Source organism: Podarcis melisellensis, assembly GCF_964234715.1.
Source record: "Podarcis melisellensis genome assembly, chromosome: 5".
Taxonomy (NCBI): Eukaryota; Metazoa; Chordata; class Lepidosauria; order Squamata; family Lacertidae; genus Podarcis; species Podarcis melisellensis.
In genome coordinates, this window is record NC_138537.1 from 87,267,860 (window position 1) to 87,292,565 (window position 24,706).

At 45.2% G+C, this 24,706-nt stretch overlaps 1 protein-coding gene across 1 annotated transcript; it reads right to left on the bottom strand.

Annotated features, from left to right (window-relative positions):
• Nucleotides 1-239: 239 nt before the first annotated feature.
• SCD (stearoyl-CoA desaturase) lies at nucleotides 240-24,706 on the bottom strand. The gene is made up of 6 exons (XM_081913770.1): nucleotides 24,356-24,706; nucleotides 17,456-17,732; nucleotides 10,532-10,662; nucleotides 6,514-6,719; nucleotides 5,150-5,382; nucleotides 240-1,536 (listed from the first exon to the last, which is right to left on the bottom strand). Exons 1-6 carry the CDS (start codon nucleotides 24,380-24,382, stop codon nucleotides 1,337-1,339), a joined length of 1,074 nt encoding a protein of 357 aa, XP_081769896.1. The 5' UTR covers nucleotides 24,383-24,706; the 3' UTR covers nucleotides 240-1,336.

Below are 24,706 nucleotides of genomic sequence, written 5' to 3' on the forward strand. Positions count from 1 at the left end.
ACCTCCCTGGTTTGAAAGCAGCTTTCCTATGGATTGCAAAAATGCCTCTCTCTCTCTCTCCTTTCATAAGCTCTCCTGCAAAGAACCTGTGTAGAAAGCAGTGGCATAGCAGGGGTGGGTGGGCCACGGGGCGGTTGCAAAATTGTTAGGGCGTGCAAAATTTTGACACCTATTGCAGCCCTGGTGTTTCAAGAACAGTATAAAGCTCCCTGAACAGGGAATATACTTCTTTCTTGGCCCTTTGATTCCAGCCCTTAGTTGATCCTTCTAGGGATCAGTGTGTGGACATCAGCTGCCATATTTTGCAGAATGAAAACGATCTGTTTTTACCTACACCAACAAACATACCGTCCTGCGTCCAAATTGAAATATACTCTTCCAGCACAAAACAACAACAACAAAACAGCTTGGGTCTGTGACACACCTTTGGTTCAAACCCCTCCAGTACCTCCTCTTTCCTCTTGGGAAGTGTTGCTTTGGTGCACTCATTTCCACCCTCAAAACATGCCCATTTCCCCACTCGGAACCCGTTCACAGCCAAATCTGTTCCAGAGCCATCCAGCAACCAGCTCCTTTGTGTAGTTTTCCTACAAAAGCATCTCATAACCCTCACAGGCCGCTTGGTTTCTAAAGTAGCGCCCAGGTGCAGGAAAAGAGCAGTTTCATGACACTAGAACATGGGGCAGAGGTAGAAGAATCACTCGGCTCCAGTTAAGAAAACCAAACCCTGATTCTGGGACTAACCAGCAGGCTTCTTTGCAACCCTTACAAAACACATTCTCCTTTCGCTTTCCATCCCCGCCCTCTAACCTCTGCAATAGCAAACCCACTCCTTCTGCTTTCTCCAGATTTCAGAATCCCTGGCCCAAGGGGCTAGACTCAAGTTTCTCTACAAGAACAATAGATAGGACAAATCTCCCTCCACTCATCAAAGAACCAGCTGCAAGAACCAGGGAGAGGGAGAGTTGACCCAAACACACATAATTGCAAACAGAGTCCCTACATTGGTGAAACTCTGTTGGCTCAATCCCTCCAATAAGTTGCAGGGAAGTTTGTTGGATGTTCTACCAGCTTCTAATGAAAGCAAGCGAGAGAACACAGAAAAACAAAAGGAGAGAGAGAGAGAGAGAGAGAGAGAGAGAGAGAGAGGTGTCCCCTGTAAAAGTTACAGGTCTTGAATACATCATTTCAAAACATAGTACTGGAATGGGTTAGAGTCATCACCTTGAGAATCCTGAAAGCATTGCTTTGTAATTAGTAAGCAGAACATTAAACATATGCCCAGGTTATTTGAAAGAGAAGGAAGGGAGGAAAGGAGACGGAGGAGAGCACACCTTCAGCCAGTCTTGTGGCTACCATCACCAGTCCGAATTTTCCGGGCCATGATGGTCTCCTTTGACACTCGCTTGCAGTCCGTGGCCAAGCCCAGGTAACACATAAGATCAATGAAAGCTGTTGTGACGTTCCAGTTCAAGCCAAATTCACTGGTTGAGTAATCATAGGGAAAAGTATGGTGGTAGTTGTGGAAACCTTCACCTAGGGAGAGAGAGAGAGAGGAGGAGAAATCATAAGCGCCCAAGTAGTGTATTTATTTGGGAACTAGGTTCTGGAAAGCAGTTGACTCTAGTGAGTAAATTTTAAGTTTCTTTAGTTTGCTTGATGAGTAAAAACAATGTCCTTTATGACTGAGTGTGAGTATGTATTCAATAAACGTTTGCTGCAGGAAGCCTATAACTGCTAACTTACTGCTGGAGCTACCATTTGAACTACCATTTCCACTGCCACTGCCACACTATTTTGATATTAAGCCTAGATTAGCTTCTTGGTGAATGATCCTCAAAAAGGACCCAGAATTGGAGGCACCCCATGCAATTTTTTTTCCAGAAAAAAAGAGGTGCCAGAGCTCCTTTGTTCTTTTATAATGGCCAATGGCGCCCACCTGAGAGTTCCGGAGAGTTCCGGCGGGAAAAAATCCCCAGAGGCCCCATTTTAAGCAACTAATGAAGTAACTTCTGCTCTCTGGCACCGAAAGGATCAGAAGGAAAGGTTGGGTCACGTCACCCTTCTGAGGAATTATGGGATAGCCATCGCACACAAGAAGGGAGAAACCAGTGGGAGGGGAATGTCGTCAGTGTATGTGGGACAGCAAACGACAAAGGTAGGCTAGGTGGCCTGAGAATAATTGCAACTTAAAATCAACACAGGGGAGGCAAAGGGATTAAGGATAATAATCTGTGGGGCTTGTTGCATAATCACTGGAACTGCAATAATAAGCTGCCATTGAATGTGCAAAGGTACAATTCATATGTGGCAAGGAGATAATTACCACAGACATCTTCAGAGAGATCAAAGTATGTCAAGTAGGAAATGGCAACGATAAAACTCTCTATAGATGCTGATGGAGACTGAATGAAGGAGAATGTCCTCTTCAGAGTAACTGGTCCCCAGTGTACCACACCAATGGCAGACCCTCCAAGTGTCCCTATTTTCCAGGGATAGTCCCAGATTTACAGGAGCCATCCTGGTTTCTGATTTGATCCTGCAATGTCCCGCTTTTCCTTAGGACATTCCTATTTTCACCAGAGAAATGTTGGAAGGTATGCAATGGCCCCAAATCAACCCACCAAACTGAAGCAACGTGTTCTGCAGTTTCCTTCCTTAGAAACGTAAGGCAGAGAAAAGACATGTTGTTTGGCCCATCTCACTGTGGCGATGTGTTAAGGCTATTTCCAAGGAGTGAACAAACAGATAAGTATAGGGTGATCTACCTACAGTATGTTGTCCCACTGGGAACAAATGGTCATTGAGCTCCTGAATGTTCAGGGATGAAGACCTCCTACGAAACTTCTACAGCACAAAATATTGGATCAGTGCATAATACTGGAGTGTTAATTCAAGCCCTTTTCGTGACCCTCACACCAGATAGGAATAATGCCATTCCAAGTCTAGGAACTTGCCCTAAACGATATCAATTTATTTCAGGGGCCTTCTAAACTTGCAAGAATTGGATGTTCAGATCAAATTCTGGCATAAGGCAGAATTCCTGTTCATGATGTCTAAATCCACAGAAATCTACTGTGGATCTACTGTCTGATCCACGTTTCAGATTCCTAAAATCGCTTTTCTGCTCCTGTACGAACGAAATAATCCAGTGTGCAGGAGCAGAAATACATTCCAACTCTGTGGCCTCAAGAACCGTTACCCTTTCTCCACAACACTTACCCAAAACTGCAATATTTGCTTTCAGAACAATGCCTCCCAGCTAAATAAAGCAGCATGCAAAACAGGATGACAAACAAACATTTTTTTGTGGCAGATAAAAATGGTCAGTACAATTTTATATATACATTTTTTTCCCTTTTCACAATTTGAGTGTGTGTGTGTGTGTGTGTGTATGCCACCTACACAGAGTAGGAAAACCTTTTCCTCTAGCCTACCTCTATAAAGTTCTTGTTGGCACTGTATTATTAAAATGGTGTTCTGCCATGCTTAAATACTAATAATAGTATCTATTATGGTCTGTAACAAAAGCTGAATCTGGATGCACTGGTTTTCACTTAGGCTTCAAAGTCAATATGAAACAGGCCTCGCCTCAGTAAAAAGGTAGAGGAGAGGCTGGGATCAGAAATTAAACTGAGGTTCACAGAATCCCATCTCAAAGGAGAAGTGAGTTTTAGGGGCGCTGAAATTCCTCTCCGTCTTGGGATTAAAATCTGAGCCAGGAAGAATTCTTTGCTTCTGTGCTTGACTTCCAACATGCCCTCTCACCACTCTCAGAATAACGAAGGTGTTCAGATAAAGGGATGTTCAGAGGAGAAGATGGCTGCAACAGGACACCCAGGATGGTGGAGTGGGGAGAGAAAAAACTCTCTCCCAGATTGAAACTGACAAATGGGCAAGGAGTCGGTATTTGTGATATGGGCATACACATTCAGCAAAAAATCTTAGAAGATGGCTGAAGATGGACAGCTTTTCCTGGGCTTGTATCAAAGTGGTTCAGAAGCCTCAGAAAATTAAATCTACACACACACAGCAAATACCGTATTTTTCGCTCTATAAGACACACCAGACCACAAGACGCACCTAGTTTTTGGAGGGGGAAAACAAGGAAAAAAATATTCTGAATCTCAGAAGCCAGAACAGAAAGAGGGATCGCTGCGCAGTGAAAGCAGCAATCCCTCTTGCTGTTCTGGCTTCTGGGATAGCTGCACAGCCTGCATTCCCTCCATAAGACGCACACACATTTCCCCTTACATTTTAGGAGGGAAAAAGTGAGTCTTATAGAGCAAAAATATGGTAACTCTGCTTATTTTCAAGCCTGCCAGATTTCATTTCACCATCAACTTTCTGAAGTTAGAAGCAGTGCTCCAGTCGATCCACTGGCAAAGGCAAGGAGGGAGATATTTTCCTCCCTCCCCTCTCCATTGTTTGATATCCTGGTAGCATGCTGGACTGAAGGTCTTATGCAGCCCTTGAGAAATATAATTTCCCCATGGGAACCTCTCTAGAGATGTCCTCTTTGAAAAGGTGGTAGAGAAGCCTGGGTGCTCTCCCCAGAAGCTATGTCTACCTGTGTGAAAGTAAATAGCAACAGGATGAAATCTCATGAACGAGGAAAGTGAAACAGGATGTAGGCACAGCTGGAAAACCAGGGATGGAAAGCAGGCAAAACTTCCTGCAGATCCGAACATGGGTCAGAAAGAAGGCGGGTGGCGCTGTGGGTTAAACCACAGAGCCTAGGACTTGCTGATCAGAAGGTCGGCGGTTCGAATCTCCGCGACGGGGTGAGCTCCCGTTGCTTGGTCCCTGCTCCTGCCAACCTAGCAGTTCAAAAGCACGTCAAAGTGCAAGTAGATAAATAGGTACCGCTCCGGCGGGAAGGTAAATGGCGTTGCTCTGGTTCGACAGAAGCAGCTTAGTCATGCTGGCCACATGACCCGGAAGCTGTACGCCGGCTCCCTCGGCCAGTAAAGCAAGATGAGCGCCGCAACCCCAGAGTCGGTCACGACTGGACCTAATGGTCAGGGGTCCCTTTACCTTTACCTTAACCAAAATACACACCAACTGAGGGCACCGGGAACTGTGGTGGGAGCAAGACGACTGCAGACCTTCCCCTCCCCCAAACCCCAACATCTTCCCCTTTACATACCTAGGGCTCCAAGTACGACAAAGTGGTTCTCTCTGGGGTTGATGGTCTTATCATACGGCCGGTTGCCATACATGTGCGCCGCACTGTTCACCAGCCAAGTGGCGTTGAGGATTAAGGCATAGCGGAGAATGGCAGCCATGAAGAAGCTAGTGTGATACGTCTCCCCCCAGAAGTACCAAGGCACAGCAGCAGGGAAAATGAAGCACATGATCACCACAGAGGTTTTATAATGCCTGGGAAGAAGGATACATGCATTGCAGTCAACATATTTTGAGCTCTTTGTAGGGGATCACATTAAAATTCCAATGTTTGAAAAAGCTCCATTTCGAGTAGGCCCTCGCATTTTCCTGCAAGATTTCACTCTGCACTAAATATTTCCATTTCACGATCAGATTTTTAGCTCGAACCCCCAAGGTGTCAATGGTTCAAACTACAGTGGTACTTTGGTTCTCAAACTTAATCCGTTCCGGGAGTCCATTCGACACGCGAAACAGTTCAGAAACCAAGGTGCGGCTTCCGATGGGCTGCAGAAGCTTCCTGCACTCAATCATAAGTCGCATCAGACATTCGGCTTCCGAAAAACGTTCGCAAACCACTCACTTCCGGGTTTGCGGCATTCAGGAACTGATTGGTTCGGGAGCCAAGCCGTTCCGAGTACCAAGGTACCACTGTACTGTAAAGGTTGGAAATTTGGAATCTGCAGTTTTCCCACTATGAATGCTTATCTGATTTTCAGTGTATCTACGTTGGCCTCTACGTGGGGCTACCTTTGAAGGCAATTAATCCAGAATGCGGCAGCTAGACTGGTGACTGGGAGTGGCCACCGGGACCACATAACACCAGTTCTGAGAGATCTGCATTGGCTCCCAGTACATTTCCGAGCACAATTCAAAGTGTTGGTGCTGACCTTTAAAGCCCTAAATGGCCTCGGCCTAGTATACGTGAAGGAGCATCTCCACCCCCATCGTTCAGCCAGGAAACTGAGATCCAGCACCGAGGGCCTTCTAGCGGTTCCCTCATTGTGAGAAGTGAGGTTACAGGGAACCAGGCAGAGGGCCTTCTCGGCAGTGGCGCCCGCCCTGTGGAACGCCCTCCCTTCAGATGTGAAGGAAATAAGCAGCTATCCTATCTTTAAAAGACACCTGAAGGCAGCCCTGTTCAGGGAAGTTTTTAATATTTAACGCTGTACTGTTTTTAACACTTGATTGGGAGCCGCCCAGAGTGGCTGGGGAAACTCAGCCAGATGGGTGGGGTATAAATAATAAATTAGTAGTAGTAGTAGTAGAAGTAAACAAACAAACAAACAAATCCATTTCCTATCTTCTGGAAAAAGAAAGCAACCTCAATGGGAGCCCTTTGCTCACCTCCTTTGGAACATCACAACTTTGTCAGCCTTCAGGTCAGAGAGATCCAGCTTCTGTCCCTTCTCTTTGACATCAGGGTGTTTGCGTACCAGCAGCCAGCCGATATGAGAAAAGAAAAAGCCTCGCTTTGCGTTGTGGGGATCAGCATCCGTTTCAGAGTATTTGTGGTGGACACGGTGATCTCTGGCCCACTCATAAATGTCGTTCTGGTTGAAACACAAAGGCAAACGCATTAGTCATGTTTCGAGCTAGACAACAGTCCTCCGCTTCCACAGCAATCCTTTAAGGAACATGGAAGATAAAAAATACTTCCTTGACTCATTCACCCTGAACGCAATGCTCTAAGAAGCCAGTGTGGTGTAATGGTTAAGAGCGATAGACTCGTAATCTGGTGAACTGGGTTCGCTTCCCAGCTCCTCCACATGCAGCTGCTGGGTGACCTTGGGCTACTCACACTTCTTTGAAGTCTCTCAGCCCCACTCATCTCACAGAGTGTTTGTTGTGGGGGAGAAAGGGAAAGGAGATTGTTAGCTGCTTTGAGACTCCTTAGGGTAGTGATAAAACGGGATATCAAATCCAAACTCCTCCTTCTGCTCTTAAGACAGGAGTCGGCAAGGCTTACCTTGCCTGGGCCGGTCCACTGCCGCGGAGCCCCCTCTGTGGGCTGGATCACAGGTGCAGGTGTGTGCATGCACCCGTGATTTTCGGCGTCTGCGCAGACGCGATTTCCGGCCATGCAAAAGCGAGTCCCCGCGCCGCACTGCACCCATTTAGCACATCGTGCGGGGACTTGCCAAGCAGGCATCTCGGTTGCAGCTTGTGGGCCGGTAAAACGACCCCCGTGGGCCGCTTGTGGCCCGTGGGCCTTATTACTGACCGATGCTCTAAGACAAGCAACCATTATTCCCATTTTACAGCAGGTGACATTGAGGCTGGCATGGATCTAGATGTGGCCTAGATTAACCAAGTTTCGGACCTGAATCCTTTCCGTACATGTCCAACACGACATGATCTTTTAGAAGATATCCAAAGACAGCCCTGTATAGGGAAGATCTTAACGTTTGATGTTTTATTGTGTTTTCCATATTTTGTTGGGAGCTGCCCAGAGTGGCTGGGGAAACCCAGCCAGATGGGCGACATGCTAATAATAATATTAAAATATATGGGACGCGGGTGGTGCTGTGGTCTAAACCATCGAGCTTCTTGGGCTTGCTGATCGTAAGGCCGGCAGTTTGAATCTGCACAATGAGGTCAGCTCCCGTTGCTCTGTCCTAACTCCTGCCAACTCTAGCAGTTCAAAAGCCTTCTAGAAGAAGAAGAAGAAGAGTTTGGATTTGATATCCCGCCTTTCACTCCCCTTCAGGAGTCCCAAAGCGGCTAACACTCTCCTTTCCCTTCCTCCCCCACAACAAACACTCTGTGAGGTGAGTGGGGCTGAGAGACTTCAAGAAGTGTGACTGGCCCAAGGTCACCCAGCAGCTGCATGTGGAGGAGCGGAGACTCGAACCCGGTTCCCCAGATTACAAGACTACTGCTCTTAACCACTACACCACACTGGCTCTAGCGCAAGTAGAGAAATATGTACCGCTGTGGCAGGAAGTCATGCTGGCCACATGACCCAGAAATCTGTCTGTGGACAAACGTTGGCTCTTTTGGCCTGAAAGAGAAGATAAGCGCAGTACCCCATAGTCTAATTCGACTGGACTTAACCATCCAGGGGTCCTTTACCTTTTACCCTTACTTTAATAATAATAATAATAATAATAATAATAATAATAATAATAATGATGTCACACTTGCCCTCAAGGACAAGTTCAATTGTTTTTTAAAGGAGAGGGGGAATTCTTTTAGATGTTTCAATAAAACTATGCATTACCGTATTTTCCCATGTATAACACGCCTCCATGTATAAGACAACCCCTATTTTAGGGGATTTCAAATTAAGAAGAGTTGTTAAGCTTTTTGGGGGGAGGATTTCCCACAGAGCTTTTTTTAGGGGGGGTTGCCGGAAATCACCCACCCAATTGCCACAGACAATCTCCCACTCATGACATGAACCAAGCGCCAATCCCACCTATGCAATATAGTCTTATACACGGAGAAATACAGTCCTTTCGTTAAGAGATGGCAATACCCGCCAATGAATTTTTATGATGTTACGGTTTTAAAATTGGGGGTGGGGAACAAATTGGCTAAATGAGCTATCTTCAACTTTTTCAGATCCAGGACCCACTGGTGACCTATATCTTAATCTTTTACCATCTATTTGCATGGTGGTAGTGTTCCTGTTGTAACCCAACCTGGATCAGGCCACGACTCCCTAATGGATCCCCAGCTAACCAGTTGAAGACCAGTGAGCTAAATGATTCCTGTAGGAGAGAGCGTGAAGGAATGCAAGGATATATATAGGACCCAGAGGTTTGCCGCCTTTAAATGGGAACCTTTGAAGATCCTGCCTGAATGTTTTAAATTGTACCAAACAACAACACACATACACAACTCTCTAGTTGCACTCTGTCGCATGCAAACTTGCGCCAAGTCACTTTTTGAAGCTTCATCAGGCAAATCCACCCAGTTAGAAGTGAAGAAGGATTAGCCCTGAAATGAATTTCTCAGTCTAGCGCTCCGTGCTTTGCTGGATTAAGGCAGTGTGTTAAAATCTAGATGGGAGTGCCCAATTAGAGTAGTAAATGGGAGCAGATTCCATGGCAGGGTGGAGATCGCTACCTGGACTCCTGACAGGTCAGCTGCTGCTGCTTACTGAGACAGGGAAGAGACAGGCGGAATCGACACCAGCGCTGTGCAAAAGCACCAGCCGGAAGATTTGATTAACCTCACTGGTTAATCCTAGTATGTCCATGCAATCCTAGTTATTTGTTTTAATCTAAACCCTTTGTTTTGACAGATTATTGAGCTCTCATCTGACCTTTTTGTCATTGGGGGTGGCTTTTACCCTTTGAGTTAAAAATTTCAAATGCAGTGGTACCTTGGTTCTCAAACGCCTTGGTTCCCAAACACCGAAAACCTGAAAGGAAGTGTTCCGGTTTTCGAACATTTTTTGGAAGCCAAACTGATGCAGCTCTTGTTTCCGGGGCGCCTGCACCAATCAGAAGCCTTGGTTTTTGAACATTTCGGAAGTCAAACGGACTTCCGAAACAGATTAAGTTTGGCGCTTTTGTTTTTGCTCCTTGTTTTGCGTTCCTCTTTTTGAGGCTTTTTCGGTTAATTTGTTTTTGTGACTGTGTGGAAGCCAGTTCAGCTACTGATTGATTGATTGTGTGACTGCGGAAATGGATAAAAGCCCACCATCCAATCAACGGCCATCATCAGTGCAGGTAATAATAATAATTTTTTAAAAAAATTATCATCTACAATATTGTCTTATTTAAAAGTACAGTACGTTGATGATTGTTTTCATTTTATGGGTCAATGGTCTCGTTAGATAGTAAAATTCTTGTTAAATTGCTGTTTTAGGGGTTGTTTTTAAAAGTCTGGAACAGATTAATCCGTTTTGCATTACTTTCTATGGGAAAGCTTGCCTTGGTTTTAGAACACTTTGGTTTTGGAACGGACTTCCAAAACAGATTAAGTTCAGCTACTGATTGATTGATTGTGTGACTGCGGTACATTGTTTATTGCTTTCATTTTATGAATCAATGGTTGCGCTAGATAGTAAAATCCATGTTAAATTGCTGTTTTAGGGGTTGTTTTTAAAAGTCTGGAACGGATTAATCCGTTTTGCATTACTTTCTATGGGAAAGCTTGCCTTGGTTTTAGAACACTTTGGTTTTGGAACAGACTTCCAAAACAGATTAAGTTTGAGAACCAAAGTACCGCTGTACAGAAAAAGGGAAATAAAAGTTACTGGGGGGAAGGGAGGGGGATGAGATACCATTTTTTTTGTACAAAATTCCAAGTTAGCCAAACTGAAGGAGGCATGTAGCCTTCCTTGTCTTTCCTCCCCTCATGTATCCATGACCCTGGAATCTGGCCATGTTAATCATCTCATAATTCTTACCTGGAAAGCCATGGAGTTGATGATCGCCAAGAATATTCGGAGAGGCAGGCTGGCTTTGTAGGAACGGTGGCTCCAAAGGCGATGTGCTCCGGCTGTGATTCCCAGCCCACTCAAGACGAAGAGAACAAATACTGCGAACAAGAAAAGCGAGGGAGAGAGTGAATTTCGACTCTCTTGGGCGCAGGAATTTAATCCTAATTACTTACAATTTTTGTTTAACCCGCAAGAAAGAAGGGCCTTTCTGTTGGCTAGGTTCAATTCTAATCCTTCTAACCTCCCTTGGGGTAGGCTTGCCGGTTTGGCAGAAGGAGATAGGATCTGCCAGTGCGATGCCCACCTGGTGGAAACTCTAGCTCACATGGCCCTTAAATGTAAAATGTATGATGATCTCCACCAACAATTTCTAGACCATCTATGTATTCCAACATGGAAACCAGAGACAGAGGTTATGCGCAGGTGACCAGGAGCTCACCAAGACAGTAGCTAAGTTCCTGTATTTGATTTTTTTTTTGTCGCTAATGTATGCTACAGGATCCTGCCCTTGCTGGAAACCCACCCTTGGTGGGTGGCTGCGCCACTGGGGTGGCAACGAGATTCCACTGGCCTATCTATTCTGAATGTATTCTGAATGTTTTTATGTGATGCCAATAAAGGTTACTTGACTTGACTTGAGAGAGTGAATTGGAAGAAGCCTACTTCAGCGTTATCCCACTGCAACTCACAAACGTAAGCATTGCTAAAAAAAAAACAAAAAAACCCCCCAATAATAAGGCCTGGAGGAAATTCAAGGACTATTTGAATAAAGATTGTAATATAAAAAAATTAGAAATTACTTGAAAGAAACAAAGAGGCCTAGGATTAAATTAAGTTATAATTAAAGAAATGGGATTTAGAATGTTAAGAAAAGTGAATAAGATGGACTATAATTGGAAATTGTTTTAGTTTAATAATGATATTGGAAAGCTGTTACTTTTAATTACAAGGAAACTCAGAAGGGAGGGATTTGAGGAAGTCAACCAAGATGTTTAAAAGGTTGGATTTGTGAAGAATTAAGTTTGTTGTTATTGTTTATCTGTTTATTGTTCCCCCTTTCCCCCCCTCTTCCTTCTTTTTTTCTTTTTCTTTTTCTGTTTGTGTGTATCATTTTGCTTTGTGGTTTGTGTTATCACTGTGGAAAATCTAATAATTTTTTTATTTAAAAACAAAACAATAATAATATTTGAAGGAAGAACCTGGAGTTCGATTTGTTAGAGAAACAGAAGGCAAAGAATTGCCATTCAGACAGGTTTCAACCAAAACTGCAAATCTGCGTCTGATCTTTTAGGGCATATCAAGAGATCCACTTCACAAAGATCTGATTTCTTAATTGTTGTTATTTTTTTGGCATACAGTATTTGTTGCATGAGATCCAGGCAGCTTTGAGCCGGAGACATCGCATATTTCCAGAACTAAATTGTATCTTATTGATGGGGCAAATGCAATTATTTCCCAGCTAGCAAGGCTTTTCATTTGGCGTGTGAGTCATGGATCCCTCCTCAACAATATCACGGTGGGTTAATTGCACAACTCCTGCATGCATCGCAAGTGCAGAGTTTATTAAAAGGAGGCCATAGCAGAAGTTCTAAAAATATAAGGAGAGTCATTAAATGTTTATGGGCAGGTCTAGTGCTGCAAGTGCTGTGAAAGGAGCAACCAGGCCACAGATTAACCACAAAGCAAGTGCGCTATGGATAGATAAGTCAAGAACAACAGATTGTAAGCTCTGCTGAGCCAGCGGAGACTTCCTCTGTTACTAGATCAGCTCTCCTGCTTCTTTAGCTGCTCGTGTGGAAAACTAAATTACCGTATTTTTTGCTCTATGAGACTCACTTTTCCCTCCTAAAAAGTGTGTGCGTCTTATGGAGTGAATGCAGGCTGCGCAGCTATTCCAGAAGCCAGAACAGCAAGAGGGATTGCTGCCTTCACTGCGCAGGGATCCCTCTTGTTGTTCTGGCTTCTGAGATTCAGAATATTTTATTTCTTGTTTTCTTCCTCTCAGTGGCGTAGCGTGGGGGGTGCAGGGGGGGCCGGCCGCACCAGGTGCAACATCTGGGGGTTAGGGTTAGGGGGCGCAAGCCCACGGGTTAGGGGGCGCAAATCCACGGGTTAGGGGGTGCAAATTACTTGCCTTGCCCCGGGTGCTGACAACCCACGCTACGCCACTGCCTCCTCTAAAAACTAGGTGCGTCTTGTGGTCTGGTGCGTCTTATAGAGCAAAAAATACGGTACCTATTTTTTAATGTAAATTGAAATGTATAGCCCACCTTTCTAGGAAAAAGGCACACTGGACATCTTTAAACTGAACAACTTCTTAAAACAACATAAATGGGAAATGTAAAGGGAGAACCAAACAGTCAGAAGAGGCAGAAACAGAAGAGCAAAAAGCCAAACTGAGAAAAAGAAGACCTTTTAAAACACCTACTGAAATAATACAGCTTTTTATGCTTCCATAAAAGCTGGCAACTAGTGGTTGGGGCTGGGGAGAGAAACCATAATTTGGCTGGCAGTGCCAATCCTGATATGGGAATCAATAGAAGACTGCATTTCAGCTTCTGGAAGCAGAGGATGCTCCGAAATCTGATCGCTCTGCTTGCAAAACCTGATCCTCTGCTGCGCATAGGAGTAGACAACATGCATAGCTGTCGCAAGGGACTGTTATTGTGTTCAAGTCACTTTGGGCAGAAACAGCCTTACTGCATCGAGTGCTGAAAATTCCCCTGCTTCCTAGAACCCCAGGTGTTAACTCTGCTCTGAATCAAATCACTAATTACAGACCCTCCAAGTGTCCCTATTCTCCAGGGACAGTCCCGGATTTTCAGAAGCCGTCCCTGTTCCTGTCTTGATCCTGGAATGTCCTGCTTTTCCTTAGGACACCCCTATTTTCGTTGGAGAATTGTTGGGAGGGTATGGTACGATCTCCCTATTTTCACTGGAGTAATGTTGTGGAGGGTACAGAGTTATGCGACCCCTGAGCCATGGAGATAAGTAACTATACAACCTTTAGAAGACATCAGACGGCAGCCCTGCATAGGGAAGTTTTTTCAATGTTCAATGTTTTATTATGTTTTTATATGCGTTGGAAGGTGCCCAGAACGACTGGGGCAACCCAGTCACATGGGCGTGGTATAAATAATAAAATTAGTAGTAGTATTATTATGGATTAGTAAAGTTAAAGGTAAAGGGACCCCTGACCGTTAAGTCCGGACATGGACAACTCTAGGGTTGCGAGGGAGCTGGCGTTTGTCCGCAGACAGCTTCCGGGTCATGTGGCCAGCATGACTAAGCTGCTTCTGGCGAACCAGAACAGTGCACGGAAACGCCGTTTACCTTCCCACCGGAGCGGTACCTATTTATCTACTTGCACTGGTGTGCTTTCGCACTGCTAGGTTGGCAGGAGCTGGGACAGAGCAAAGGGAGCTCACTCCATTGCGGGGATTCGAACCACCGACCTTCCGATCGGCAAGCCCAAGAGGCTCAATGGTTTAGACCACAGCGCCAGCCGCGTCCCTTATTATGGAATAGGACGTCCCTATTTTCATCAGAGAAATGTTGGAGGGTATGTGAGAGGGAAAGTCACCTCCCACTGTTTGTAGCAATGATATCGCTGCTAGTCTCCTAAATTGGCTGCTTGAAACGATGGGCTTGAAATGATGCTGAAGGATTGTTAACACAGTCAACCTAGAGGGATCAATTGTGAGGACAGACCGTATAACTAGCACATCTGAAACCCAGAAGGCAGTGCTGTTCTCGAAGCACAATGGCTTCTCAGGGGAAATGACCAAAACATTGTCTTTAAAATTGGGCTCCTTGTTCAGAACAAAGGGCCTTTGTGGGGACTCAGCTGATGCCGAATATTTCGGCTTCTATTGTGAAAAATCTGAGTCAGCTGGACCAAAATAAACAACAAGAAACAAAAACAGAACATTTATCCCTTGTTCCTTGTTTCCAGGCCTTTCATTTGGGGCCGCTTTAAGTTCTCAATATGTAACTTGGGGTTGCCTCCCTCTTTTTAAAGAGGGCAGCCCCACAGGTTCACCTGATTAGAAAGTGCAAATTGCCCCATTACGGCCCAATTCCAAACACCCTGGTTGATGGCTCCATACAGAGCAGTTTGCACATCAACTTTGGCCACAATCAGCTCTTGTAATCTGTTATCATTATTGCTGCTGGTGGCATCAAATCACATTTTAAACATGGCAGTATAAAAAAGTATCTCCATAGCTTTGTCTATAAAGATCTACATCTACCACAATAAAAAGAGAGAAGATAATAAGCAGGGACCGGTTATTATGTACGGGTTATTATGTGTACTAATCAATGCCCAGGAGCCAGTCCATTCTGCAGTATGTGAACAGTGAGGATCAGAGAGTAAAGGGGATAAAGTTCTTCCAGTTACCACAAATCAGACATTCATATATTTCAGAATTCAGGCAATTCAAAGTGGGGTGGCATTTTGTGGTTCCTCAGCTGTTCTTTGCAGTGATGCAGCAAGGCAGATATTGGGACAAGGGCAAACAGGCTGAGGCCTGGAAGAGGCTATCTTGCCAGTTTCAGAATGTCACCTGTTGTCAAATGTGTTTTCCCCCCTTCCCCCCCAAAGGCTTTGTCATTGTGGCTATCAATGGGATTTTATAGCTGCCATAGGTTCAAACTACTGAGCTGAAATTTATTTGAATTTAAAACATTGGCTGGGTAAGTGGCTGAAATAGATTGTCCTCCTCCTGCATTAAAGGGATGGAGTTCCTGGAGTTTCTCCATTGTTATTTGTTTGTTTATGTACTGCATTTAGACTCCACCTTTCTTCAAAGGGCTCAAGGTGAAAGACAGGGTTTTCATCCACCAAATCTGCAACTCCATCTCACCCAGAATACATTTCCCATCTTTTCCATCTGAGATAGGAAGCAGACCAGTGGTCATTCTCACTCATCACTGAGAAGACCTCCAGGGTCATAAACAGGGTTCTCTTCCGCCAATCATACTTCAAGATGCCAGGCATTGATCTTAGGAACTTTTGTATGTTGCATTCCTACAAGGAGGGCATATTTCAGAAGGAGAGAACATTGAAAATAGCAGCGTTCTCAAATTGAGAGCATGGACGTTTCCCAGAAGGAATGTTAAGAGACACACCCCATAAATATTAGTTTCTCTGAAACTGCCCTTTGAAAGCATGCAACAGCATCCACTCTGAGGTGGAGATGCACCCATGGCTGGAATTGGTTACGTATCCCTATGAAGTCTAAACAAAGCAGCCTCTCTGCTAAAGCTTTCTAAAGAGCAGAGTTTCAAAAGGGATAAAAAGAAGAAACCCCAATGTTCACATTGTAGGGAGGAGAGTATTTATTTTGCTTCCTATGCTGTTTATTCGCAAGTCACCCAAGAAGTGGCCATTTTAGAGGTGTGTGTGTGTGTGTATCATAGCTGTCAACTTTTCCCTTTTCTTGCAAGGAATCCTATTCGGAATAAGGGAATTTCCCTTAAAAAAAGGGAAAATGCTGACAGCTATGGGGAGAGGGAGAGAGAGAGCCTTCTATGGCCTGCATCAGGTGTAGTGGTTGGTCTAATGCCCTCAAGTGGAAGCAATTTACTATTTGGTGCGAGTTTATGGAGGCAAACCACTCTAAAAGTCTTTCTTTGCCCCATTGCTTTCGACAAGCATGGTGAAACGTTTGTTTTTCTAGTGGAAAATAGGATGTCGAAGAGTATTTCACGTTTCTTTTTAAGGGGATGGCATGGATGTCAGGATTTGAGTACAGTGGTACCTCGGGTTACAAACACCTCAGGCTACAAACACTTCAGGTTACTACTTCTGTTAACCCAGAAGTAGTACCTCGGGTTAAGAACTTTACCTCAGGATGAGAACAGAAATCGTGCAACAGAGGCATGGTGGCAGCAGGAGGCCCCATTAGCTAAAGTGGTACCTCAGGTTAAGAACGGTTTCAGGTTAAGAACGGACCTCTGGAACAAATTAAGTTCATAACCAGAGGTACCACTGTATTGGTTTTTGTTTATATCTTCAGTCCACTATTTTGTCCATTTCATTAGGAACATATGCACAGCACGTGGTCTCTTAGGACAGTTTAGCTGTGCACATGTCCAGTGGAGGGATGGAATCAAAAAGAAAACTGCTTGTAATTCTACTGAGAAGGAATAGCCTTCCTGAAAGAAAACAGACCTGCTTTCATGCTGTGCGTTGTATTCAACTAAGTCATCCTCAGAAGTCACTCATCAACAAGATTAACTTTTGCATGTGACGTCTTAATACCTTAAAACTGCAAGCTGCCTTGGGTGTCTTGGCAGACATATACCAGTAAACGCAATAAGTAAACTTAACAAATGAGGCCAGCTTAGGGTTCAGCGGGAGCATCAGATTGGCTCTGTTGGTGTGTTTGCACCGCACTGACCTCCCCAATGCTTCTCCCTCTCAGTAAGCAATAGTGACTCATCTGCCATGACCCTAACATAGTAACTCTGGTGAGCTGCCCCCAAAAGGGTTAACCAGCTCAGGTGTAAAGGGACTTTTTTAAAAAAAGACTCTGCGCACAAAAACCAGCTTACTAAATATTTTTTTTAGAAGGAAAGGATGTGTATCTTAATGGCTATGAGGGTATTGGCAATCCAGATGGGCCTTCCAACTGCTTTGAGGAGGGAACTTAAGTGTGTGCTACAATATGCTTTTGAACTAATTAAAAAAACACAACCACAATGCTTCCCGATGGAGCCTGTTCCTGTGTTCACAGGTGGTAATTAATTCTCCTCGAGGCCCTCTGAGAGCAAGGCTGAACACGGCAACGATGAGAGGCAGATCCCATTGCGCAGGAGGTCAGAAAACAGAGCAAAACAAGCAGGCAATTCCTTCAGAGGGAAATCAACACGTTCTTTGCTTACCCCACACCAAGGTGGCAAACTTCGCTGTAGGGGTGAGCCAGATAGCTGCGTACAGTGCACTTAAATGGAGGAGAGACATGAGAATTATGTTCCTCCAGACGTATCTCTTCTGCGGCTTGGGGCCTTCTTTCTCACGATAGGTCTCGTCGAAAACGTCATCCGTCATCTCTCTGTGAGGTCCGATGTCATCATGGGTGGAGCGGACCTTCTCCACGCTGGTTGCCCCATTCTGGGACACACGAGCAAAGGCAGTGGTGGTGGAGAAATCCGAGGGGAGCTGGTACAAGAGGCAGAGAAAGGGAAACAAAAACCAAAGTCACAAAGAGAAGAATTGGAACCAAAGCTCTTGTTATGTTAGGCAAATCCACAAGTGGCTAAATGGCTCCTGGGCCCTCAGACACATTCAGGCAGAGATGGGCCATGTTGAAAAGCCACTGCTAATTGTGGTTGCTTGTAATTATCATCATTTAAACAAGCTGGCTAGAAACCAAGGTATCGTGGCACACGGCCACTTCTTTTCTACACATAAGCAAGATGGCAACCTTCATTTAGTGCGGCAGTTCTTTCAGACTAGTGACTGCCATCGTACAAGGAAACAGGCCAGTGGTAGCTATTCCCAATCAACCCATTTTGACCTTATGCAACTGTCCCAATAAAGCATCAGGTGATCAATGATATAACCCTCCCTCTCATAAACAACACAAAGCATTTATCTAAATTCCAGATCTTAATTCTTCCTAATTGCTGGCACTTCGATTGAAAGGACATCAAATAGATTATTTCAGAAGTGACTGGCACTGTCACACCATCAGAAGGTTTCAAGAAAGGCGACATGACCTGATGAGAGGCTCGTCGGAGAACAGAGAAGATCAGGAGACAGGCTCCAGGCGGGCGCAGCTGGCAGCAGGGAAGCCATTGTCCAAAGCTGCCTCCTCCTCCGGACTGGCAAATAACACTGAGAACCCGCCCACATGAGAAAATCACAATGCAAGCGGGAGCAGGCACTAACATGGTGCAAAAAGCTACTCTTGAGACCTGTCATATACCGTAGTTTTCACTCTATAAGACTCCAGACCACAAGACGCACCTAGTTTTTGGAGGAGGAAAACAAGAAAAAAATATATTCTGAATCTCAAAATCCACAACAACAAGAGGGATCGCTGCGCAGTGAAAGCAGCAATCCCTCTTGCTGTTCTGGCTTCTGGGATAGCTGCGCAGCCTGCATTCGCTCCATAAGACACACACACATTTCCCCTTACTTTTTAGAAGGGAAAAAGTGAGTCTTATAGAGAAAAAAATACGGTATTAAGCCTCTTCTCACAGCAATGGGTACCAGACTAGGAGCAGGGGCATGAAGCATTTGCCCTATCCCCAGAGGTGCCAGAGCTTACCACGAATTTCCCCCTTATTCTCTTAAGATGGCAACAGTGCCCACCAGAGAGGTGCCGGAGCTGAAAAAAGCTCCGGGGAAAAGCTCCGGGGGAAAAAGCCCCGTATATAACAAAGGGTGAGGACAGTAACATTTTCTCATCTTGATTTTCATTTCTGTACAGTAAAGGTTTGCTATCTACGCTAGCATTTGATTGACGTTGGAGTGAGAATGAGTTGAGAAATAAGACTTATTTGATATTGATTGATATCGATCATATTGATATAGGAATGTATTAGATAAAATGTAAAGAAATATACAATAATAAGAGCGCATTCATTTGTAAAAAAGGAATATACAACAGGATAGACAGGAAGTCTTGTGTGTTGGTATGTATATGATTTGGGGGGTGTTTTTGTTTTTTCTCCTTGTTCTTTCTTTTTTTGTTGTTTCATTTTCTTTCTAGGTATATAAAATTTTTGTATACATGTTGGAAATTATACTATAGTAAGTCCTGTAATGTAATATGACAACGTTTACCGTTGCATAATTAAAATGCAAATTCAAAAAAATAAATAAATGATTTTCATTCCTGGCATGTCTTGAGTTTCCTGATAGGTCATATTCAAAGAAACTCTGTACCAGATTTCCCCTCTTGATTTCCCCTTCTTTTCCTAACCATGTTTGTTCCTCTTCTAAAGCCTTCACAGCAACCAGAGAAGGGATGGTCAATGTGGTGCCTTCTGAATGTTTTGAACTCCAAATCCCATCAGTCCCAGCAGGGGATGATGGGAGCTGTAGTTCAATAACATATCATGCCCCCTTATGATGACTTTAGCTGGAAGTCACCGTACAGTAGAAAGAAAATGGGCATGTTAAATTAGTCCAGTCAGCATCTGCATTAGATTTGAATTCTTTTTGTATATTAAATTATTGTTTGTTTGTCTATACAGTATATTGAAATCTTTGGCACAGAAGGAAATAACAGTCATCAATGGGGAAATGAAATGATCTGTTTATTTGCTTTATAAATCATTCACTGGAGGGAAAATCAGAACACTTTGCAGCATTAATCTATGAAGCCGTACAATAAAGGCCACACCAAGAAAGTTGTGGGAAAATGTATTCTTAATTGCCTGCATTAGTATGATAGAAAAGAAAAAGTTTTCAGCTGGCATTTGAAAGGTGAGGCAATATGCAACATGCATAGAAAGGTAAATTAAAAACAAAATTTAAAAGAAGCAAGGCCACACACATAGAGAGAGCCCAAGGAAAAGATAAATAAGGAGCTGAAATAAAATTGTAAAGATAATTATGTCATGCAAATAATTTAAGAGAATGTCTTCTGTTTGAGGTTTTTATTGCAAACAGCTTCGAGACAGGAAGCGATTCGTAGATGGAAATAAATCAGCCTGGCTTTCTTTAGACAACTCCAAAACAGCTCTACAGAGGTTCCTGTATAGTCTTTTGAGCTGGCTGTAATTAAGTCTATTGCCTCTGACCGGTAGGGACAGAACAATGAAGGCATCAAAAGGGCTGGGACTGGCAAGAGGGCCCCTTCCCCCCCCCCACACCCCATAAAATCTCTCCACCTCATCACCTCAGCCCAGAACCACAATGACTAATGTGCTCTCCTCACCCTCACCCCACAGCCACCTCCGCCAATCAAAGGAGCTTACACAGACTGTACCAAAACTACACGCGAGGAGGACCCAGGAAGGTTGGCTCCTCCTGCTCCTCCTCAGTCCCTGGTTCCAAAAATAATAATAAGCCTGCAGTTAATTGCAGTGACAGGTAAACGAACAGCTTGCCTCTGGGCGACCAGGTTTTCTCGCTAGGGATAGAGACAGACGGAACCTTGTGGGTTTGTTGCAGGGGGCTGCAAAAACCCATATAGGTGCTGGGAGGAGTCTCCCCAAGGCTTCTGGCTTCTAAACCTGGCCTGGTGAGAGTGATAACATCAGGACTGGTCCTGTCGTCATGCTTTAATCCCAAAGTTAGGCACGGTTCGGCTCATCCATTTCAGTGAAGCTGCAGGGTGATGAACGCTGTAATCCTGACACCCACTTCCCTGGGAGCAAGCCTCACTGAAGCCACTAAGCTTACTTCTGAGAAGAGAGGCATGGGATGGAGCCCTTACGCAGCCTGGAAGCAACCCTGCTAAGGCAGGGTCCTAAGCTGCTTTGAGGGATTTCCCTTTTCTTTTCTTCTAAATATATCCAGAGGATTGGAATATAGGCACGATTATATAAATAGGTATGCAAATTACAAGCGCACAGGAGAAACAAGAAATAGTATCCATGTGGAAAACGAAACAGGACAACAACAACAACAAAAAATACATTGTGTACATTGCAAAAAAGGGGAGGAAATTGTTATTGTAGTTAATCAGACCTTAACCTAATATGGTAGTTTTTCTTTTTACAATTAAGCGGCGTGCAAATTTTGTGAAATGAATGACATAAAATAAATACAGTGGTACCTCAGATTACAAACACCTCAGGTTACAAACACTTTGGGTTACAAACTCCGCTAACCCGGAAGTAGTACCTCAGGTTAAGAACTTTGCCCCCGGATGAGAACGGAAATCGTGTGGCAAGGCCCCACTAGTGAAAGCGCACCTCAGGTTAAGAACGGTTTCGGATTAAGTACAGACCTCCGGAACGAATTAAGTTCATAACCTGAGGTACCACTGTAATATGTTTCTGGTCAGAATCCAGAAATTCTGGTGTCACAGAATCACAGAATTCTGGTGTGATCCATGAAAGGCTTGGAACATACAAATCTGGCGCAGCATTGCGGTAGCCAGGCATTAAGATCTTTCAGATGGGCTCTTTTTATAATCGTGACTTTGGAAACCATTCGGTGACACAGGAGAAGGCCTTCCCTGTGGTGGCACCCCAAATGTGGAATACCCTCTAACCTGAGTTCTGTTTGGCACTCACTTTAGCTCAGTTACAGCATCAGTTTAAGATCTGGCTATTCTGCCAGGCTATTCACCACAAGCTGTTAACTCTGCAGCGCAACAGTTAGCAAATTAGACGCCCTGTTTTTCACAGCGGCTATTATTGTTTTATCTGTCCTCGTTTCACTAACTGAACGATTGCTTCAGTTGCAGCCTCCTTGCTTTGTGTGGGTGGCTCGTGTAATTTGGAGCCTTCGAAAAATGAGGGCTCAAGCTTGCCCAAGTAGACAGGCTTCCCTGTCACACCTTAAGAGAGATGCAGGAGAAGCAGGAATGATGTAACAAAGGGGGAGGTGATGCAACAAGGAGTCACAGGAATGTGATAGAAGGGGTAGTGGGGGTCCTTGTGCAATGGTAACCACATAAGGGTAATAATAATAATAATAATAATAATAATAATAATAATAATAATAATAATAATAATAATGTTATTTATACACTGCCCATCTGGCTGGGTTTCCCCAGCCACTCTGGGCAGCTTCCAGCGCATATAACAACATAATAAACAGGAATGCCAAAGAAAGCTCATTGGGGAAGATCTACCCTTCCATTCCGTCTAGAGTCCAAAGGCTCCCACCTTTTCCTACAAACCAATTAACATTGCTATAGTATCAACGTGATGGTAAATTGCAAGGGACACAATTCAAAGTCAAACACTTCTTAAGTCCCATCCGTTCTAATGGAGAATTTAAAAAGATCTAGGCTGCAATCCCGTGTGATGCACACACGGAAGGAAGGAAGGAAGGAAACCCCACTGAACAATGTGAATCAACATTGTTTGATACAGAGAATCACTGAGAGGGTAACTGGGCCTGCAGTCCTAACTACGTCTGCAGAGAAGTCCGTACTGTACTGTAACTGCTTTAGGGGGGTGTGAGATTGCAGTCTAATCTGTTAGGATAGGGGCAGCCAGTGTTTTGGAAACAGCTTTGAGCCTCTGGGACACGACGGGCTATTTCTAGCAAGAGAAATTAATAAGGAGCGTTACTGCATTGAATATGAAATGAACACTGGAGTCGAGAGTTCCTTTTTTACGATGGTCCTGGAGAATACAAAATGACTAACTCGTTGCCTTTTAACAGACCAGTTTGCATGGAGGAAAATTTAAAAAATAAGCAGCTTTTTGTGTTTCATAGAACTTTTGGTCAAATGTATTTCTATTAGCAGCAACATTTATTAACAATATTGCCTGAGGGCATGTGAGACACCACCTAAGGAGGTTTGGCTCCTGGATATTTGAAAGCCAGGGAACCAGATGTGCGCTGTAGCAAGTTATGAGTAACATAAAAGATTGGCCACTCATGAAAGAACACACTAGTATTATCACTTTCCTTTCCTGGCGTTGGGACAACACAGATGCTTAGCTTGTGTAGATCTGTGGCACCTATGCGGTTCCACCCCGTCCGCCAAAGGCTGCCTGCCGTTTTTGACTGGACAGGTATTGCCAGCGGAAGAGGCTTTTGAGAATGACCTGGATGCCTTCTCAAGCATGCTAAAGGCAAGTTGGCAGCCGAAACCGCATTCCTAAAGGCCAGGTGGCCTCCCGGGAGTAACCTGCTCATTCTATAATCTCGCTAAAAGCCCTGGCAAGGCTACCCTTTTCGCCGAAAGCTCTTCTGCCAAAGAGAAACTAACGTGCCCGTTTCAATCCGGGGGCGCGTTGCAAAGGAGCTTGCTCGCAAGTAAATGCAAATTGAGACTGCAGCCTGTCATACTCGGAGCTGCAGCTGGGCTGCCAGGACCGCAGTGAGGCATCGGGTGAAAAAGAAGATCCAGCCAGTGGCGCAGTCGTGGCTTGGAGAGACTGGGTTCTCTCCCTCTAACGCAGCGCATACGTGTTTACTCCCATGCAAACCCCACTGCCTTTAACAGGGATTTGCTCCCAGGAAAAGGCAAAGAAGGCTGCAGCCGGCAGCTTTCCCCACCGACTCCATCACAAAAGCCGCCGCCAATGGCCCGGCTAGTGACGCCCCCCTGCCTCGCTCCGCGGTGCGCATCGCCAGCGATTGCGCAGCGCCTCCGCCCCCTTGCGCACAGAAGCCGTTGCAAAAACCAGGTCGGGCTGTGGAAGGCCTGGCTGCAGGGCAAGACCTCGGTGTGGGGCTTGCATTATTCACACGAGAGGGACGGCTAACCGTCTGGTATAAGGAGGTGCGCGCAGGGAAAAGACCGGAATGCTTTGGGGTTGTTGTTTTTTTAATGGACGTTTTTGCAGGGCCTTTCGACGCGGCCATGAAAGAAGGATGATAACACTAAAGGAAAGGGATGCTTGGGGAAATGGAGCTGCTCTGGGATGCTAGAAGGGAAGGGAGAAGTAGGCAGGCAGGAAAGAAGGATGCTGATCCCCGGCTCTTGCCCAGGAAAGGATGCGGACCGGGCTTTCCAAGCCAGGGGGTCGGATGCAGAAGGAGCACTCACCCCCATCCCGCGGGACAGGCAGCAACGACCTACCAAGGGGGGTGGATGAGTCGTCAGCCGCTCTGGGTTGCCTTGGGCAAGAGCAAGCAACTCACCATTTTAGAAAAATAAAATAAAAATTATTAAGGAGGAGGAAGCGGCGCCTTACCTCCCCGTGGGCTAGTTGGGCAGGCATCGGAAGAGGGCTTTGTGCTGCTCTTCCTCCGGCGCGATGCTCTTTCCCGGCTCCGCTGGTGCGCAGCTGCCTCCAAGTCCCCACGCTCCTTTGGCTGCTGTGCGCGCTGGTGCGCAGCTATTTAAGTTGCCCGAGCCCTGAACGCGAGTAACCCCCCAGGAGGTGCCCGGTCTCTCTCTGGCCCTTTGTTTGCACGGCGATGCTGTCCAGCGGCGCACCACGGGGCGATCAGGGTCCGTCCACTCTGCGCAACTCCGCCGAAAAGGATGCCTTGACGGGTCCGGTGGCGCCGCTTAAGTGGAGCGCAGCTGGGCGCAGAGGCGA